The sequence below is a fragment of the Onychostoma macrolepis genome, chromosome 21 (assembly GCF_012432095.1).
Source record: "Onychostoma macrolepis isolate SWU-2019 chromosome 21, ASM1243209v1, whole genome shotgun sequence".
Classification (NCBI taxonomy): Eukaryota; Metazoa; Chordata; class Actinopteri; order Cypriniformes; family Cyprinidae; genus Onychostoma; species Onychostoma macrolepis.
This window is the reverse complement of record NC_081175.1, coordinates 7,539,954-7,561,077: the sequence shown is the minus strand read 5'-3', so window position 1 is coordinate 7,561,077 and position 21,124 is coordinate 7,539,954. Positions and strand designations below refer to the sequence as shown.

The 21,124-nt window shown below is 36.7% G+C and overlaps 2 protein-coding genes across 2 annotated transcripts in view; both read right to left on the bottom strand.

Moving 5' to 3' along the window:
- Positions 1-235: 235 nt before the first annotated feature.
- Positions 236-7,385, bottom strand: cnot8 (CCR4-NOT transcription complex, subunit 8). Its single transcript, XM_058758057.1, has 7 exons — positions 7,239-7,385; positions 6,362-6,549; positions 5,452-5,645; positions 5,190-5,351; positions 1,355-1,499; positions 1,149-1,259; positions 236-1,042 (listed from the first exon to the last, which is right to left on the bottom strand). The coding sequence occupies exons 2-7, from the start codon at positions 6,476-6,478 to the stop codon at positions 914-916; spliced, it is 858 nt and encodes a 285-aa protein (XP_058614040.1). The 5' UTR covers positions 6,479-6,549; positions 7,239-7,385; the 3' UTR covers positions 236-913.
- A 247-nt stretch (positions 7,386-7,632) lies between these two features.
- The window catches only part of wwc1 (WW and C2 domain containing 1), a 35,201-nt gene continuing 21,709 nt past the window's right edge, over positions 7,633-21,124 (bottom strand). The window contains exons 11-22 of the mRNA XM_058758986.1: positions 19,405-19,931; positions 18,678-18,795; positions 18,425-18,592; positions 17,288-17,480; positions 17,034-17,174; positions 16,253-16,311; positions 14,607-14,754; positions 14,338-14,502; positions 14,148-14,240; positions 12,866-13,096; positions 12,639-12,757; positions 7,633-11,569 (exon numbers count right to left, since the gene is read on the bottom strand). Coding sequence (XP_058614969.1) covers positions 11,503-11,569; positions 12,639-12,757; positions 12,866-13,096; positions 14,148-14,240; positions 14,338-14,502; positions 14,607-14,754; positions 16,253-16,311; positions 17,034-17,174; positions 17,288-17,480; positions 18,425-18,592; positions 18,678-18,795; positions 19,405-19,931 — 2,029 coding nt within the window. The 3' untranslated portion in view covers positions 7,633-11,502. The remainder of the gene's footprint in view (positions 11,570-12,638; positions 12,758-12,865; positions 13,097-14,147; positions 14,241-14,337; positions 14,503-14,606; positions 14,755-16,252; positions 16,312-17,033; positions 17,175-17,287; positions 17,481-18,424; positions 18,593-18,677; positions 18,796-19,404; positions 19,932-21,124) is intronic.

The window sequence follows — 21,124 nt, the reverse complement described above, 5'->3', positions numbered from 1 at the left end:
CATAAAAAAAGGGGCGGGGTTTTAATTAGACCCTAAATGATTTGATAAGTCTAGCATAAATCACATTTCACAAAGTTTTACGAAAAATGAGCTCAAAAATAGCCCAAAAGAAACATGCACAGATGAATTGTTCATAAAACGGAAGGGTAAATTTCCACTTCATGTTGACTTTAAAAGCTGGAACAAAGGGTCAGTTTTCAGAACACATGCCTTGTAAGTAGACATGAGACCACTGTGGCGATAGAAAACATTTTAATACATAACTGCCTCGAACAACAGATACAATAAAAACACGTACCACAAACAGTCAAGATTGTGAGACGAACACATTTAAAACTGTTACATAGGACCAGTGGACTCGTGTTCCCAAAGATGCCCCAAACCTGAATCTAAAATGTATTCCTTACAGAAAAAAGATAGCGGTTTCTTTTGAAAGTTTAGATTTTAATATACATACATGCTGGCATATTTTAAAAACACAACCCCATAGTCGTGTACCAGTAGTGAGAGGGCATTTCCTCTTATCTCAGTAATGAATAAATCTTGAGCCTTTCTAGAAAATATCAAAACATTTCTAAAAAGGACTGAGAATATTAAAATGCCTGGAGTCTTGTAAGCCATAAGATACACAAGCGCTGGTCCCATGCTTAAAACAATGGTGTTTTTAATACTGTAAAACAAGATAAAATTTTCAATTTTCAGCTGATGGAAGAAATAGGATCACATCTGGAGTCCTGGAACTTTGCAATATGATGGACTACAGAGCAGAACAGAATCTGAGATTAGCTTCTTTGCATTTCCCAATGTCCCTTTAAGAATGCATGAATCATTTGAAGTCATCTTTGTAGAGAACAGTAAAGAACAATATCTGCTGGGTGGGATTAAAACAAGTAAGTCATCCACTAGATTTTGGTCAGTGCTTGTTGTTGGTTTCCTCCTGCGAAGAGCTTGAAATACCATTCTGACTTTGAGAAGAACCGGATCCCAGGCCATAGAGCCGCCCACAGTACTTAGCATCGTCAATGTTGTCTTCAAAAAACAACTGAAGAAACAAAACAACAAAAAAAAACAGGACAGCAGATTAAAGGTTAGGACTGATCAGCTAAAATCCCATTATTCAGCTATGATCTAATTTGGCTAATATTAACCTCTTTCATGCGGAAGAAAGCCATTCCAGTGAGCAGTGAGTCTGATCCAGCCTGATGCTGCCTGCCGATCCTTTTTAGCTCCAGCTGGTCTGCCACCTCCTGAAGTCCACCCTAAACACAGCAAAAATCACCAATTATTATTTTTTTTTAAACAATAACAGTAGATAACACATTATATATCTCTCAGGTTATAGTTTTCTTCATACCTTAAGGTTTTTGCAGCTCTTCATTAGATATTTGACGTCATAAATGGCTGGGAAAAAAAGATTTAAGATCTGAAAGAACTCGTGTTCCTCTTCTGGCAACCGGGAATCTGTGAGCAGCTTCACCAGGTAACCAAAATCATACCCACTAGTGAGAACAGAAAAAGTACATAAAAACATTTAGAACACACTAGATGTACCATATTTTCTGGAATACAAGTCATGTTTTTTTTTTTATTTAAAATGTGCAGCAAGCGACTTATATTCCAAAGCAACTGTCAAAACATCGTTTTTGGCCAAAATAGTTTGAAGGGCATAAACATTTAATGGTCAATGATGTGTTTTGACTCCGTGTCGATTTCGTGCACACAAGATGGATAAGGTACAACAGGTAAACATGTCAGCAGTGTGGACCCTTACCTGTGGCTAAAAATGATGCCAAAATTGTTCAACCGAAATATTGAGAGGTAGCTAGCAGCCAAAGAGCTTGACTTCGAATGATTTATCATCTTTGAAAATGATACCCTGAACATCATACCGAGTCCAAATTTACGACCTAAACTTTATTTTTTTCGATTGATGACTAAACTAAAACTTTCATTTTTAGTTTGTGTTTCTGTAAAAAAAAAAAATTTCAATACATACTGTATCTCTACTAGTTTGAAAGACTTTCGCGTTAGCAGCATTTCATACATCACTACACTATTGACAATGGACTTTTTGCATGCCAAATTTCTACAAACATTTCACTAATATGAAGGCACCTTTAAATTGACGTCATTAAAATTCTTAATATTTTAAAATTGTAATATTTTAAGAGACTTTATTACGCTCTGTGATATCACCCATATTATATTTATATACATATATAATCTTGGAATTAATCTAGATTAATCTAGATTAAAATGGCTCATTTGAATTCTGCCAAGTAGATCAGAATAAGTTCACTACTAGTAGTAAACAACTAGCAGTCATCAAGAATTTAATATTGATAATAACATTGAAGACATTGTATGATTATTCCTTAAAGATAAGGTTTTAATAGTTTTAGTAGTAGTAGCCTATTACATTCTGCCCAATGTCTTCAAGTGAAACCGAACTTTTATTTTGACGGGTTGCCCTGAGGATAGTTTTTCTCAAATGAAACGCTCGAATGCTCATGAAGTGACTCTCAGAGCAGTTCTGGAGATGTTGTTCATGTATTTACGTCCTCATTTAGTGAGACGACAGACGTTAATATCGCCGCAAGCGTCACGCGGTCTTCTGTATGAGTAGTGAACAAACCCGCGCGTCTGTGCCATACATTAACACAGAGACACACAGAAGTCATATTTAGATAGACGTTTTGCGGCTTAATATTTACAAATAGGAGTGGGAGTGTGCTCACTTGTGTGTGCGCACCGCCAAACCTGATATTGCCAAGTGCAACGTGTTCCTGGGTCAACATCTTTGTTGACCCTGGAACAACATTGTGATTAACCAATCAGATTTCAAGAACCAGTTTATAATTTTTGTGAAGTTTAGGATTATAATCAGTGTTTGGTGCTTGTACATCAGTGTAATTCATCTATCAGTTCCTCAGATTTTAGGGATTACTCATGGGTAAGGTTAGGTTTAGGTGTAGGAATATGGTTAAGATTATATTTTTGGATTAAAATGTTGTTCCAGGGTCAACAAAATATGTTGACCCAGGAACACGTTGCACTTGGCAATATCAGGTTGTACGTGCGCACCGGGGCGGAACTCCGCTGTGCGCGCGATACAGAGAGCGCGACCATGTAACGTAGAGATAGAAATGACTTGCCGATTTCCATTGGGAAGCTTCTTAAAAATAAATTTTCCCTGAAGCAAACCCGGCGGCTTCATAGCTGCATCCATGTTAGCACGCATACACACAGGTTCGAAGACTCGTTCTCGCCCCCTACAGTGCAATTCGGCTAGGTATACATCCGCGTTAAAATATCGAGGTGAAAGTCATCATAGCTTGCGTAGTATAGACCCAGCTCCCAACCCAACTTTGAGAATAGATTAACGGCGATATTTTTTTTATCGCCCGTTAAGAGTCTCACGTTAACGCAGCACGTTAACGCCGATAACGGCCCACCACTAATATATATATATATGCATGCAAGTCTACAGAATTGGTGTAACCGAAAAACGCATTTAAGCATTCAAATCTTAGATGTTAACTACGATCCTTCTATTATCTATTGAAACCCCAAATAATATTTAAAATATTAGTAAGCTTAATTGATTAAAAAAACAAAAAACAAAACATTATTGGGCACTTTCAATTGGGAGGTGGCTGTCCCAAAACCTAACCTAAGTCAAACCTAAATTTTCTCTGTAAATTATGAAACTATATATGAAACATGTCACACATTTTTCATGTTCGAAACAGGGTATATTTTAGTCCATTGGCTGAAACTGATTTTAACCACACCCCTAAATTTATGATTAGGAAATATTCCTGTGTCCCCCTCTCTCTCATAGATAGGCCCCATCATTTTGAGGTAAATGTGTTCAAAAAGTTTGTAGCTTTAAGGAATGTCACTCCCGAACACCTTTTTTTCTGCAGTTAAGCACACTTTTTTGGGAGTTATTCCATAACATTTAGTTTTTATGTGTGTACCACTGCTCAGAACTGTGCTAGCTAACCATGTGCTGATTAGCATATTTGAGCTAAGTTCAAAAGTCTTTATCATCACTAAAATTATCACTACCAAAACAGTCACTACCCAAACATTTGGTGGAGTTTTGGTAGTTTTTTGGTGTTATCCCATAAAATGGTCACGACCAAAACATGTCATCCTTGTTTCGGTAGTGACAAAAGGGAACACACAATCCTCATATTTGGGGGAAATAAACAATTTTAGTACAGTTATGCCATTTTTTAGTATGTTTTAGTATGCAAGCTGAAATTCTGTAATGTAATTGCCACAAAAGCATTACTGTCACTACTGAAAATGTGCAGTCAGTAACGAAACATGGGATGTTTTGTCAAAAATAAAGCATACTGAATTATCAACTATGATGTTATGAGTTTTTGGTTCAAACTAATGAATCCTTAACTTAGAAATCAGTATGATTAACTTTCTACCTTTTACATAGAAAAATTAAATAAAAAATACAACAAATCTCGTAAATTACCCTTGAAATTTTGTTTAAAAAAAAAAAAAGAAAAAAGCCAAAAACAATATTTTTACAATGTAGATGTAAGCAAAATCTCAATAGGTCAATATAAACAGTCTAATTAAATTATTATTACAACCGTGTTTCGGTAGTGACAAATTTGGGGAGAGGAAAATATTCCAAAACTTTCTGAAAATACAATATCAGAATTAACTGCACAATTACTAGAAATGTGTACGTTGAATATTATACAATTTCATATATCATACATACAAATTTTTTGAAAAAAAGATTAATACATTTCCAACTCTGACTCTGGACCAATTCTGTAGAATGGCCCATATATATTATTTTCCTCTCTTTTTCTCTGCAAGTTGGTGCACCACATGACTTCGATTTAGCATATGCAAGTTTTTTTTTAATTAAACACACGCACTTTTATTAAGAAATAATTGTCAAGAAATAAGAAATACATTTTCTTTATAACAATTTCATGAGGCTTTTATCTTTATTAGGATATCAGGACAGATCTAGCCCAAAAATAATAAAATTTTGAAATTAAAAACATCCCAGAAGAGGTGTATTAAAGTTATTATATGCATGAACTACATGTTTAATAAATTAATAGATCTGCACAAAAAAATGAGCATCAAGTCTTTGACCCAGCAATGATTATAAAAAAAAAAAAAAAAAAGTGCTGTGTTACCTGTGAAATGAGAGCCACTTGACATTTTCACAAAGCACAAGGCCTGATGTCATGAGGAGCTCTGCGAAGTAGAGTGTGTCGATGCCCTCCTCCTCGTGCTTTTTAAACTGTAGCCCAGAGTTCTGAAGGAGATCTATGGAGTCCTGGGAGTACATGTCCTCTCTGCAAAACATGGGACCAAGCAACACGCACCATCACTACTAGTACCATTACTGGCTAAACCTAAAAATACAAGGATAAGCAAGTAACGCTGGACACCTACGTCAGATTGAACTTGAAGTTAAATTGCCATGTTGTGGTTCCAGGTGGGTAGTCTCCATCTTCATTCATAAACGTCAAGCCAAGCTGGATGATTTTTAAAAGGTCCACATTACACCTCAGGAGCTGGTACTGATAGTCAACAGTACTACGGAACTCTCCAATGGGACGAACCACAACACCGGGAAACTCAGTGTCCTGAAGTACAAAAAAATAAAATAATAATTATAAATCAACAGTGTCCAAAGCACAAATATGCTGCTGATATTTTTGTTGAATCACTTATATAGGAAACAAACCTGCATTTATTTAATCAAATATACAGTAAGAGCAGTAATATTGTGAAAAAAAAAAGTTTTCTATTTTAATGAATTTAAAAAGTCATTTACTCCTGTGATGGCAAAAATTTTCAGCAGCCATTAATTACTTCAGTGTCACATGATCATTTAAAAAACATCTGGGGTGAGTTCAAAAAAATTATGTCAAAAAACAGAAAAATCATGTTTTCCACAAAAACATATATATATATTTTTTTAAATATTTAAGCAGCAAATCATCTTATTAAAATGATTTTTGAAAGATCATGTGACACTGAAGTCTACAATACTGGCTGACAAAAACTTTGCAGGAATAGATTAAATTTTAAAACATTAAAGACAGATAATTTAAATATTTCACACCATTACTCTGTTTACTGTATTCTGATCAAATAAATGCAGCCTTAGCAAGCACAAGAGATTACTTTCAAAAATATTTTAAAAATAAATAAAAATCTAAAAATCTAATTTTTGACCGGCAGATGCGCTATTTGACACAACGCTGTTTGAATGGTCACTTTAAAATTATTATAGGGCATTTCTTATGTTATTAGACCATAGCAGACCATAATGGATCATCAACACAGGCACACACACCATGGCAATGTAGTTGTAACTTTGAATGATCTGTCGTATCTTCCTCATCTCCTCCTCCACATTGCTGGCCCAGACCTCACAGATAATCTGACTGGTATCTGCAAGTGCGGCTGGCATGATGATGATGAAGGTTGAGGAACTGACCAAGTAACCCAGCGATCCTGAAGCTCTCACAGGCAAAAGAAACTCTGCCAGGAAGAGCAATTAGATTAATGAGGTTTGAATCAAAAATAACATGGCTTTCATTCAGATTTAACTCTCGTAAGCATGGACATATTAAAAAGAACATACAATGTTCGCAAACTCAATTTGAGTCCATTATCAGGGAAAGGATTTTTAATTCACTTATATAGTGGAAATACGACAAAAGCAGGTGAATATTGATGAAATACTGCTGAATATTAATTTTATATTAACAACCGCAACGCTTCCAAACCCAAACAAACAACTATCGTTAGCTTAGATTTGAGTCTATAAAGGCATTTATTCCAAATGTAAACCTCATGAGGCCGTGGAAATACTAAAATAACCATAAATATGAACTAAACGTTCATACATATTAACCCATATAAGTTTAATATTCACAACTCTAACAATTGACTACCTAAGTAACGTTATCTTGCAATGAATTTCCAATATAAACGGCAATTAACTAATTTGATTAAACATCTTTACTGTTCAAATAAGAAGTCGGTCAGGTAATATAAAAGTAAATTAACCATAATTTTGCTGGATAGGGATGATATTAGCTTAAAACGTTAGCATCTGTTTCTCTGCTGACTCCAAACACATTAACAGATAACATTTGTATTGCAGCGAGACTATGAAACGATACTACACAAAAATCAAAACGCAAACTTTCAGAATAACTAGTTACCTGGCACGAGTATAGTCGTTATATGTAGATGTAAAGCCGCTGTGCAGCTGGACAGCTAGCAGCGACTCTAAACACACACACACACACACAGCGCGCTGCTTCCGGCCCTGCGGGATTGTGGGAAAACACCCGCCAAAACTAAAGCCTTTCAATCATTGGCAGAGCAGAATGCGAATGCGTTGGTGCGAGGGGGTCTATCTTTTCTATCTATCTGATCAAATTAATTTATGTAGTTTAACTTGAATGTAATGGTCAAGAGATTGTGTGAGTGTTTGGCATGCACCTATAAGCAAGTTGGACAAACTTTATATATGGGCCAACAGTACCATCATCAGTATGCATTTTTATAGCATAAATGGAATCATTTTCTGAAAATGCCACATATTTTGCCTTTTTGATATTTTACTGGAAGTAACTGCACATAGTTGGAATGAGAAGAAAATCTTGGTTTCAAAGTTTTCTGTACAGGTAAATCTATTATTAGGAATGTGACAGTACACATACAAACACACACAAAACATTATACAGATTAGAAGAAAGGATTTTTTTTTATATTTGTTGTGAAACTACAAAACATACTATTGTGCTGGTGATATATTTACAATTCTGGTTGACAGTACAGTGTCGATGATAAAATTCACAGCTTTCAGAAGTCTCACAAGAAAAAAAGAAAGACAGCACACCCAAATCACAAAAGTGCAATAAATACAAGCTGTACTTCTCAAACCATCTCTGTGATCAGATCAGGTTCTTTTTTCATCATTAATACAAGATTAAAAAAAAAAAAAAAAAATTAAATGCACTGGAGTTTTCTAAATAAAAGTCCTACTGTGAACAATAAACAAATGAATCATTCATGACTACCAGCATCAGATACTGACAGCATTTTTTTTTTTTTTTCCTTGTGATTGAGCAAGTATTACATGATTTATGCATGATTGGACCATGCGTCCAAATAAAAAATAAAAAAAGCCAAATAATATGTCCTTATGAACCTCAGAATTGATAGTTAAAGAGCACCTAATCAATCAAGACAACTGTCTCCAACACATACTGTGAACGGTAGATACTGTACGACCAGTGAAAACATAAGACATTGTCTATTGTTCGAGTACTCTCAGAATGAGATATACTAACTGTAGTGTTTCCAGGTAAACAGTACAAATTTAAAGGGGACCTATTGTTTCTCTCACATTCAAATAACTGTAAATTCATAAAAACTGTAAATCTGAAAAGCTCTGGTAAAAATAATAATAATAATAAAGTACCTTAATTAAAAATGCCAATGTGAGAAAAATGTGCATCACGCAGCAGCTTAACAAACAAAGCTGGGATGTACTCTATGTTTGGCAGTGTACTGTCTTAACTGGGTCTAATCTGCAGAAATAATACATTAAAGAAGAGAAACAAAAGTCAAAGAAATGTTTGTACTCTCATAAACTAAGTTAAACAACAGAGTTCAGTGGCTTTAAAGTGAAAGCTATATGACGCTTCTATTTGAATTAGATATTTGGCTAAAAGCTTTGGGACAGCATTTCGTTGGGTCTTAGATGTCGTTTATAATGCGACGCCATCAAAATAAATGTGCAATCTCCATCCCCTAAACCAATTTCAGGCAAAATCACAATGGAGAAGAAATTAGGGTTTCATAACAAGAGTGCTAGTACAAGTTCAATTCACTGTCTGTATGCCACTAGGTGGAGCAAGAGACTCGGCCATATGCATATGTGCATTGCAGATGAAGGAGGGCTTCTGGACCATCTGTACCAGACTTCACACTAGTTTCAAACACTGTGGTATCATTTTGGACCATATCATTGCCCGCTTAGTCCATACGGGTACATTTATGTAATATAATGAGAGTAGAAATATTGCTACTAAAATTCCTATGACGTATTAGTTGATCTGAGGTTGAACCAAGGACAGTACATTCAATATTTCCTTGAGGAAAAATAAAACATACTGAAGCACAGGAGATCCTCATTAAGAACATACATGTACTGTACATGGGAAGGCATACCAGCAGGGAAACTGAGCGAATCCAAAACCAAGATGTCAAGAGCATGAACTACACCTTAGCCTAACAAGGTGTAGATCGACTGGAGATTTCACGTAACATTTAAATGTGAGCAAAATCCATGAAATCGGGCAGGTAATACCATTCATAACTGGTTAAATTAGGTCAACATTATGTACAATGCAAATCAGTATCAAATAAAGGGTCGCATCAACTGGGGCTTTTTTTTTTTAAAGTGCTACATTCAGACTAACATCTTGGCCTGTGATGCAAAGCTATTGTTCAAAAGGGGTTTTAATGACATGGTAGTAACATTCATAGTCATCTATTATCGAGATACTTTCAAATAATTGGATTTAACAGAACATTTTGCATGTAGATGAAGAGTTTAGTGAAAATCAATATTAGATTAGCATAGAGGGAGCGCTCATTTACATAATGCAAATCACCAGTGACTCCCTCTGTATGAGGAGTCTCCAAATGTTACACAAACGAATCTCTGCAGTGGCGTGCGATACATTATTAAGTGTTTACAGGGAGAGCTGGGAATTATAAACTGCGTGCCTTCACAGCTTTCAGTGCCTTAGATGTGTTGACGTTTTCTTGCCACAGCAATTATACGGTTCCAAATTTCAACACCGTTTTTCTTAAATCTCACAAAAACTATCCAGGTCATATTTTTCTCCAAATTCAAAAGACGAACAATTAGAAATGACAAAAACTGACACCTTTTTTATGGCCATTAAGGATTTTGGATTTTGATTTGATTGGATTATTTTCAGGTACTAGTCTACCGAAAGGCATTTTTCTCATTAATGTATAAAACAACAAAGAACAAATTTGCTATACATTATGATAGTACTTAATTTTACATCACAAAAAAATGGTAACGAGAGAGAAAACAAAATCATTCTCATTACAGTAATGCATATGACACTGCCTAACGGCAACGAGTTTCTCCTTCACATTACAGTATTAAGAATTTAGACAAAATGTGCTTGATTTTCATCAAAATAATCTTACATTTCAATTCATTTTATTGATTTCATGCAAATCTTATGCCAAATATAATTTCCTATTTTTCTTTTGTTTATGGAATGAAATATGATAAGATTTTCTGAGATTCAACACACCAAAGACTCTTCTAGTACTGGTAGGTAGCACTTAAAATAAGTTTTGTTAAGATATTGGCTTTGATGTAAATGAAATGATGCTACTGTTTGTGTTCAGTAGCTTATTAGTCACATAAAAAGCCAAGTTTGTAGTCTAGAGCAAACCTGTAGACTTGTGAGGGTTTTTTTTTTTTTTTAGATTAGACTAGAAGAGATCCAAACCAATAGAAATGAAACACTATGAGAACATGCCACTGTAAGAACTAGAATGGGAAGTTCATATAACCTAAAAAGACGCTTAAAGGTTTCCAAAGATGCAACAAGAGCTAGTATACGGGATAGTACGATCTTAGCGTTCACAATGTGCTTTTTTGCTTTATTCTCTATATTGATGCCTTTTTTCTATTAAAGTGCATGAACTATCTGATATTCTACCTGAGAGTTTGTGGAACTAAGTGCAGTTTCTACATTATTTTACGAACATTTGAACTAACGTGTCTTGTTTGCATGTGCAATTAACAAAACGAACAAGGAGAACTGTTAGCAATCAATTTAGTCTACTAACCGGTCTAATTAACTCATGCTTTAGATTCATGCTTGCTAACATCTGTAACCGTTTACACATTTGCAAAATAAAAAAAACAACAACTGTTGAACATAAATGTGGACAGATGTGCTTGTTTTAGAGGGACATGACTGGAATAGCAGGATTTATGCCCATTCATTTTGTCCTGAACCCTTGTGGTATGAACAGAAGTAGTACCCTAAGTATCTGTTTTCACATCTTCAAGAGTTACAGTAAGCAGTTCTGCCCAATTAGCAGAGCAGCATGTTTCACACTCGTTTCAAAGACGAACTGGTGTTTTTGAATGACCAGTAAAATACCTAGTACAGATACAGACATACTCTTATTAGTAACAGAACATGGTGAAATTAAAAAATAAATCTATCTAAAAAAAAAAAAAAAAAAACACGGATCTATACAATTTCAGTTTTGAGAGATAAAACCCAGTGTTTTAAAATTACATTTTTCCTGCCCAACATACATTTTCCTGTCACACCATTCTTCATTCTTCATAATACCGCCAGACGTCAGTTTTGTCTCCATGGAAACAGCATTTAAGATGGATATCTTCTACACGTCGTCAGCTGGTAGGTCAGGAATGTTTATCTTTGCCCTGGTGAAGAAGGCCATCTTTTCTCTATGACAGATTAAAGCAGACAACAAGTAAGTGCAGCTTGAAACTGAATGAAGTCAGATAAAAAATAATAATAATAAAAAAAAAAAAACAATGGAAGGGTTATTGCTTAATATTAGCTCTGCTCCAAAACCATATCGAGCTGCCTACCCAGAAAGAATTTTAAAGATGCACTCCAGATGTGATGGCTATTAATTTTTTTAATTGAATGTGCAGGGCTTTCAGTGTCATTCCCTTCCAGTTATTTTGCAGCTGTACAAAGCTTGTTATGCTGTTTATACAGCAAACTAGTATTGTTTACTATATTATTTTAATGTATTATCGTATTTACAAAAACACTGATTTGTAGTTTTACCGATGACTGCACTTTGTTTTCCTTCAGGTTATTTCCCTATAGCAGCTGTCTCAAGTCTCGCACATTCACAGAATTTTGCATTGGAAAATAAGCTGAATATATACAGAAATCCTATTAAGTAAATCATAAATCATTTTAAAAAATGATCAATGTCTTTGAAAATGTATTATTTTAGCCCAATATTTGTGCATGTCGTGTTTTTATGCTAATGGACCCTTTTCACATTTCTGGGAAGTCTATGGGGATGAATGGAAACTACAACAAATCTAATTTTTGCATTTCTATTGGCAAAAGAAAAAAAAAATACAATATTGTTTCTGTCATTTTCCAAAAGGATGAAAAAAATATTAAGAGACTGATTCTGGCCATCAAAAGCCAAAGAGATGTCAAATTTGCAATCTCTCCCTTAGCCATTTTATTTGAAACACCCATTCAGCAGCATTAACTAGTGTTCTGTAATTTAATGCTAAGGTAATACAACAGTATTATAGTGTTATAAATGTACATTCTTTTTTTTTTTTTTTTAAATAACTGTGGAAACACATCATCACAATCTTTGACGGGGTCCATTAGGGTAACTAACAACATTAGCAAATTCAAACTCTATAGGAAACAATTGTTGAGCTATTTCCTCCTTCAATAACCTACGCTTAAAACAATGTTTAAGATCAGTTCAAAAACAGTGGTCAAACTGGATGGGTAGCAACAGATTCCCACCTAAAGGACTGGACCCCAGGAACCTCCTTGAGGCTCTGTCCACGAATCTTGTGCACATCCTTGGCTGCTGCTCGCATCATCTTCTCTACCCTCTGTTCCTGTAGCTGCTCTTCATGGGTCTAAGGAGAGAGTGGCAACACAAAATCAGATGGTGGAATGTTGTTTAAGAGGCCCCGATGACAGGCCGTTTGTGGATTTGTTAGTTCTGGAAATCCAGTGGGACTCACTTGTCTCTCTGTATGTTTGAGAAGCAGACGAAAGCGCTCATCCTCCTGCACCCATGTGGGAAGGATGTGCTGGCCCTGTTGCCGGGCGCTCTCTAACTGCTCCTTAAGCTCCCGCAGCACACGCAGTTCCTCGTTCAGTCGGCTGTGCCGTGTGCGAGTGACCTGCAAGTCCAGCTCCAGATCCAGAGAGGTGCGCAGGAGCCCGTCCAGACCTTTGACCTGCATCTGTGGCTGTGTGGGGGAGAAAACTCGATCAGTGATTCTTTTGGATCATGTTTGTGTCTTGTGCTATTTATTGCTGTATTGTAAATGGGGAGTTAAACGTCTGTGACCAGTGATGAAAATTCTTTAAAATCTTATAACTTTGTTCATTTTCATGTTAGGCTAGATTTTGAACTTATACATTCCCAGACATTCATTGACCACGGTATTGGTATAGTTATATAGGCATATATAAATTAAGTATTCAGTATCATTCATCTGTGTGTTCATTTAGTGAAAAAACAATGTTGAAAACAAATACTGCTTGGCAACAACAGCCATTTGGTTAACACTGTTTACCTCAACTTTGTAGACTGGGACAAGTGATTTTCATTTATAAATAACTTGGGAGACTTTAAAGCCTGTACTATAAATCATTGAAGCTCTCTGTAAAGTCCTCATTAAGCAAATCAATGCAAACTTCCAACATCTTAGTGTCTTTAATACACTCAAATTAATGTGTCTCCTAAGGCACAGTGAGAGCAAACCTGACCTTTCTAGACTATTTAAGGGCCTGTAAAGGTGCTCAGCAAACCCATTTCATCACTCTGAGACTGCGCTTCATTAACACTGACCTCAGGTCAGTACAGAAATGTAGGTATTAAATATTAAACTTCTGCTAAAAAGCTTTAACTCCCCTTTCTAAGGAAAACATTTGGCTTTAGGGTTAGTGAAATGCATTCAGTTTCCTAAAAAACATTCGGTGGATCCCTGAGTGGAATTTGACTCTAACCCTGATATGGAGTTGAGATTAACTACACAGTTTTTATGCTTAGGGGGCCGTGTTTGAAGCGTGTTTACTGAGATTATCGATTTTCTTTAGAACGAGTTTTCATAAGATCAGCAGAAGCCATGATGCATCAAATGTAAAGCATTTTTTGAGCTATTAGACTGAGAGGTCTATCAGACACCAAACTGAACAAAAAAGGTTTATATTTGCAATGGCAATTCACGGCAAATTTTAAATAGTACAATTTGTTTCCCAAATGAGTAGATGTCAATGTCAATATTTTTATGTTACCTTCTTCATTCGAACACTGCGTCTCTCTGAGGCATTCCGGACGAAGGGAGATTTCTTAGACAGGGTGGAGCTGTCACTGTCGCTGCGGTTGATCTGGTGACGTGATGATTGTGGGTATTGGTAAAAAAATCTGAGCTCTAATACCACTATCAGCATGTACATACATTTGTGTGTGTGTGTGTGTTCTTACCCTGCAGATATACTGGCTCTGAGGTCCAGGGGAAAATGTCTTGGACCGGATGATGGTGTTTCCTCGCATAAAAGGGTTTTGCTGATGGACATCATGTCGCCGCTCCTTGGGACGAACGACCGAAGCAGAATGCGGGAGACCATCCACACTTGTCTGTTTATTCACCTAACAAGGCAAAGAGAGCCTGTCAACAAGTTTCATTGAAAAGGTACACAAAACTTGCATAAAAGCAATGAGAAAGTTCTATGTAAATGAATCATCAATGTCACCTTTTCCGTTATGACTGCTTTTGGTCCAGGTTTAACTGGCTCTTCCTCCTGTTCCCACTGGCAGTCGTCGGGGTAGAACTCCTCGTCCTCCTCACCATCACTACCTTCTTCATCCACAAACACGTCACCCTCCAAAGCCTCTGCGGGGCTATTATATCACACATACCATTTAACACCAGGGTTATTATGACTCAAAATTTTAAATTTTCCCATGCATATTGTTGTTTTTTTTATTTCAGTTTTGTTTCAGTCAGTTTTAACGGTACATAAAAAGTTTTTGAAAATATGAAAATTACTACTTTTAGTTTTGCTTTCATTTAGTTTCAGTGTTACTTTTTGTTTACATCCATCTTAGTAGCCACAAATTGTTTATTATGGATTTTATCTATATAGTTAAGGTTAAGACCAAATTCCTATCAAAGTTCAGGTTTATTTTGTCCAAATAATTACAGTCATTTCTCTGTTGATTAATTTAATTTTCACTTTAAAAAAAAACTTTTAAGGGGCAAGGATAATGCAGCAATGCGTAAGCACCGCTTCCAAACTAAGCACTTTTAGTTTGGTCAATGCAGCGGATTCAAAGTTAAACAAACTTGAATCCACATTGAAAATATTAAATTTATATAAAAATGAATTAATATATAGTCAAAGTCAAGTCAAGTTGAGTCATGTTTATTTATATAGCGCTTTTAACAATACAGATTGTGTCAAAGCACTTAACAGTATCAAATTGGAGGATAGAGTGTCAGTAATGTATAATGATAAGATTAAACACTCAATTTTCAGTTAAAGGCATTTCATTATTGAATTCAGAGATGTCATTGTCTAGCTCAGTTTAGTTTAAATAGTATCTGTGCAACCAAATCGACAATAATCGCTAGAAATTAAGTGAAATAGAAAATGCATATAGAAAAATGTATGTATGTTTTTGTTTCAGACCATCAGTACTGAAAGTCACAGTGCTCCAAATTAAACCAAAAGTTATTGTCAAACCGTAATGTTCCTAAAAGAGCAACACTTTTATTTATCTAGTCTACAACATTTCAGAAACAAGTGTGAGTAAGGGTGGAAATGCTCTTGAAAAATGCAGCCATGCCACATTCCTGTTTTTGTTTTTAAGTTCTATGACAGGTGGTTGTGGTTGAATCGTCGTCTGAAACAATCAGGTCTTATAGTGCAGTTTTGTTTATAATCATGAGACTGCCCTACAGCCAATCAACATGTGGCACGGTGAGCTAATTTACCAAGAAGCAACCACAAAAGAGTCCAGAAAATGGCATGAGAGAAGAATGCCGCTCAGTATTGCTCAGGCACTGCACTTGGATTAGTTGATTCATCCTGTTTACGTTACTAATGTAATTTTGGCGGAGCAGATCAAACATCAGGAAAAGTGAGTCATCGTGTGCCATCACGCTGTGATGAATTCCCACGAGACAGCAGAAAGGAGGTCATTCAATAGGAAAAAAGGGATTGGAAAAGAAAGAGATGGAATATGAGATCCAAAGAGCTTGTTAATTGTTCGTGTGGATGCTGGGTGGGATACTGGATGTGATATGAAACCCAGAGTCACACTGACATACTGTTAAGTTGACAGCTGTGCTAAATAGGATTAAAGCTTATTATACAAGTTGCGGCAGGTAACATACCAGTCCTCCAGCGGAGCGTTCTCCAGACATGCAACAGTGCCGTCTGAGGTGCTGGGAGCCTACAAATAAATCAAGAGATGAAGATCATGTATTTAAAACAAAACAGAACAAAAAAATACTATATTATGGCTTTTCTGAAATTTACTAGACCTTTTTATCTAACTGTAAGTTCTTTTGGAAAAACTGCATCTGATAAACGATTATATGTAAATGAGCAACTTTTTTAGGGTACTTTAATAGGGTAAAAATGCATGTCCCATTTTTGTTTTAAAAGCATTAGCATGAAATGTATTAAAATATATATTAGAATGGTGAGTTTGGTCAGTCCCAACTCGGAGGTCTTGACCTTCTCCATTGCATTCAACAATTAAAATCAAACTAAATATTAATTTTGAGAAAGTAACACTCAAATCATGAGAGCCCCAGGCCTTATTTTGTACCTTATTCGTGGAAAGTGACAGTAAAATGCAAATATATTTCCTTAATCCATCTTAACAGAACAGGCTGTAAATTCGAAACAGCTGATAAAAAGTGAAGCAAATAATTCTATGTAATTTGATCATCAACAGTATTAAAGACCAGAAAGGACCGTTTGGGGAAGAAAGAACCCATTTCTTCATCTGAATGATGAAAGAAACAAATATAATATTAATGAAGGCTCCTTGTTCCTCAATAAGCTTAGCAGTTTGGCAAGACCGATTCCAAGAAATATTATAAAGGCATTTGGCTGTGATGAGGTAAAATGAGTTGAGGATTGTTTGTGTGTGTGTGTTCGTTTTACCAGCTCCTGCTGAACAGAGACCTCTCTTTCCTTGTGCTTTCCATCCATTTGTGGCATGTATGTGCAGTTGAGGAGGTTGTACCACTTGGTGCACCACTCCTCTGAATACTCTTCATCAGCCAAACTGATCTGAGCACCAGCCTTTCAAGAGAAAAAAGACGAGAACTGAATAACCCAGGCCTATATTCACATACCATTATATGACTGTATTTAGGCATCATCACTCTGTTTATTTTCTCAAATCAGATACTTACTAGACAGTCCTCTCGACCAGACTTGCTGGTGCTACAGACATCAATGCGTAGAGTCTTCTGTCTGAGAGCAGTGGAGGACATCTGCAGGCTAAACGCTTCCTTAAACTCTAACGAATCCTGCGGCAGAGCCCCATGGGTGCGGAACAGGCAGCGAATGGGTTCTGAGCACGGCAGTACCACCACACGAACATATCTGCAATAGATCAAATCCAACAGAAACTCCAATCAGAGTTGGCTTTTGTACGAGAGATGGGCACAGGACAAGTCTTAGATCAGGCCAGTCATAGATCAGTGGTTCTCAACTAGGAGCGTTTTAACTCCAAAAAATGGGTGTGGGGAAAAACAACCATGGGTTTAGGAATCAGATGATTCAATACAATGTTGAGATTCAATTCCAAAATAATTCTCAAGGTTTTCGTCTCCTCCGCGTCACCCTGGTGCCATTTTGGAGAGTATAACATACGTAAACAACGTATGTACGCAGATACATTGTTTACGTTCAGATCAAAGCATAAACAACGTGAACAACGTATCTGCGTACGGTGTTGTTTACGTATGTGATATTCTCCGAAATGGCGCTATAGGAGACGAATTGTTGAATGAAGTCATTATTTTTTTGTTTTATTTGTGCACAAAAACTATTCTCGTAGCTTTGTAAAATTACAGGTGCACCACTGATGGATTATTTTAACGATGTTCTTAATACGTTTCTGGACCTTGATCGTGTTAGGATCCTTGCTGTGTATGGGAGGGTCAGAAAGCTCTCGGAATTCATCAGAAATATCTTAATTTGTGTTCCGAAGATGAACAAAGGTCTTACAGGTTTGGAACGACATGAGGGTGAGTAATTAAAGACAGAATTTTCATTTTTGGGTGAACTATCCCTTTAAATCTCAGTCACATTTAATTATTTTTATGGACTGATCCAGAATCATTTGAGAAAGAATTGCAAAGCATCTGTGAATCCATTCCTCCATTTTATATTACCTTTTGACAACTATTGAATGGGTTAATTCCATTTGTAAAACCCAGCCCACTTCCCTAGCAGAGATGCTTCATCAAAATTACATCCTGCTGATTAAAATTAATGTCTCCATCAACTTTAAATGAAGCTGGCTGAGAGACCGCAATCCTCACATGTTCTGGTTGGCTGGCAGGGAGAGTGCGCTATAGTTGGAGAGCTGCATTACGAACACTGTGAACCTCTTGTCTTTCGCTTCATACTTCAGGCCGAGTTTGATCTGAGCACTGCTTGCTGAGCTCCCGTCATCATAACCCAGCTGTTGCTCAACAGGAAGCCCCGACCTGTGTGAATGAACAGCACCATTTTACTATCCGAATCAGGGTCTGTGATAAAAACGTAACTGATAACAAAACTCTAGAGGTCTACCTTTTCTCTGAGGGCTCATATACCCCACTATCGCCTGCTACTGATTCGTCAGACACTGCTGACGTTACTCCTGCCTTCTTCGATCCCGGCCCAGACATCCTTGTTTGCGTAACAGCATCTGCAGGCACAGAAAAGGGGTGAGTAGAAATGTGACACCACGTCACTCTGGATGGGTGTTAGGTTCCTGATCTCAAGTGAGTTCACCTTCTGGGCTAGTTGGGAGTGAGCTGTAAATCTACCCTATCGTACTAGACATTCAGAGGGTTTCTCTAGTTTCAGATGAAATTAAAAAATCTTATTCTGGCAAGAAAATTTTTTACAGAATTTCTAGAAATTTACTCTTTATTCATATTGGTTTCATGTGAGTTTTTTCTTTCTATCTTTTTTCTCTTTTATAACATTTTCAAAAAAGAAAACAAATTTATTGACATTAATTTTTACAATTAATCTACTTTTCTTAGTCAAATAATCGAATAATCTATTGTTTTTCTCCAGTTTATTCGATTTAGCTAATGATTACTTTTATGATTGACCTGTAGGCTAGATTATTTTCTGATCAGTTGATTAATCCTTTAGTTAACTTACCTATAAACAATAACCTTTTACATGGCAAGAATTAAAAGGCAACTATCAGTAATACATAATAATATCAGTAACACATAATAATACACAATAAATACATACAGTAATACATAATAAAGTTTTGTTCATGGAAAGAGCCATGTACCTTTCAAAGACTCTACTGCACCCTGTTGGTGGTCCTCTTCTAACCGTAGTTCCATCAGCCTGGTTTGCAGATCTAAATCCAACTGTGAAGCCGGACCAGAGAAGGCCTCTCCCGACAGGAAGGAAGCATCGGTAACAAGGGGTGAGCAAGGAGGAGAAAGGGAAGACAGCGAGGAACGCGGGGACAGGGAGCTCATGGAGTGAGGTGTCTCTGACAGCCGCAGTACTTGGGTTCTCTGGCCCATCCCCGGCCCACTGCCGACTTGCCTGGAGGAGGACGAGACCTCGTTCTCATGGATGGTGGTGATGGAGCTGGAGGGCCTGTAGCCAGAGGTGCTTCCCTCCTGCAAAATAGAGTCCAGTTTGTTCTGGAAGTCAGGGTCACCCAGTTCAGGCTGCTCCAGGTAGATGTCTGTGAAGCTGAGAGAGGAAGTGGAGCCCAAGCTGGAGGTGGCCAGGGATCCTCGGCTGGAGGTCAACGATCCACGGCTGCTGCCTGAGGAACATGACAGCGTGCTGGCTGACAGACTGGAATTTTGACGTCGATGGAAAGACACCGCAGGAGGGACAGAAGGAGAACAGGGAAGTTATTCAGAAAGCAACTCTGGTTCACGCTTCTTTCTCCCCCCACATCATCTTATTCTACCCTATTTCAAGTCTTAACATCAAATGCATTCTGCTTTAAAGCAAACACGCTAATTAAGGCATGGCAGGCTCATTAGACACACAAGGGACTGTTCCTCCATACAACATGCCTTTGATGTGCCTTAACTAGATGCTGAAGATGAATTAGGCATTAGTCAAAATAAAAAGTAAATGCAAAGCTATTGTTACTAAGTTACCAAGTGCGTTCGGTTGCATCGTTTTATAACTTCAGAAATCTGATTCTTTGGATAAGTTTGAGCATTCTTATTGCAAAGTCATTACATCATATATAAATGAGGAAAAGTTCTTATGACATGCAGCTTCCCCTTCCTGCTGATATTCAAAACTGCACAATAAAATACTTACATTTAATGGATGGACTTTTTTTTTTTTTGTTCTGTTTTGTTTTTGACATGAGAGTGAGTAACTTAAATTATTCTATCCACAAGTTTCCTACGCCCCATGAGGCCTTGCGTCAAAAGTGGGAGTGTCTTCCGGTTCGAAGTAAACAAGCGGGACTGTCGGAGTTTCTTCGCGTCTGGAGAGCGTCAGCGCCGTGGATCATTTCATATAGTTACCAGCTAACATAAACATTAAAGACTTAAAAAATAATTTTAGCTCAAAACACACTTTCAGACTGCAGCAAGTGTTTGAAATAACTTCTGTGTGAGATCCGATGTAGATTATCAACAAAGCAGAAATATGCGATGCAAAAGACTATGCACGCATTAACATAGTAAATGCGACCACCTGAAAAATCAGACAAGTGATGTATTTATTTATTTACATATTTTATCTGTCAATAAGTCACCTATCTTTATACCTGATGTTCATATATAGCTCTGCATATGTCATAAATCATTAACCTAATTTTTGTTCGAGAGCTCCCTGTTTTTCTGACTGATAATATAACAATGTATTTGGACTGGAGAGAGTGCTAAAGCTACTCATGGACGTATTTTTAATGGAAAATGATAAGAAATGATCATTCTTTCTAAATGTGATGTAGACCTAAACTGTCTGTGACTACAAATAAACAGAAACAGACTCAGCTGAATAACAGGCTGTGTGTGTCT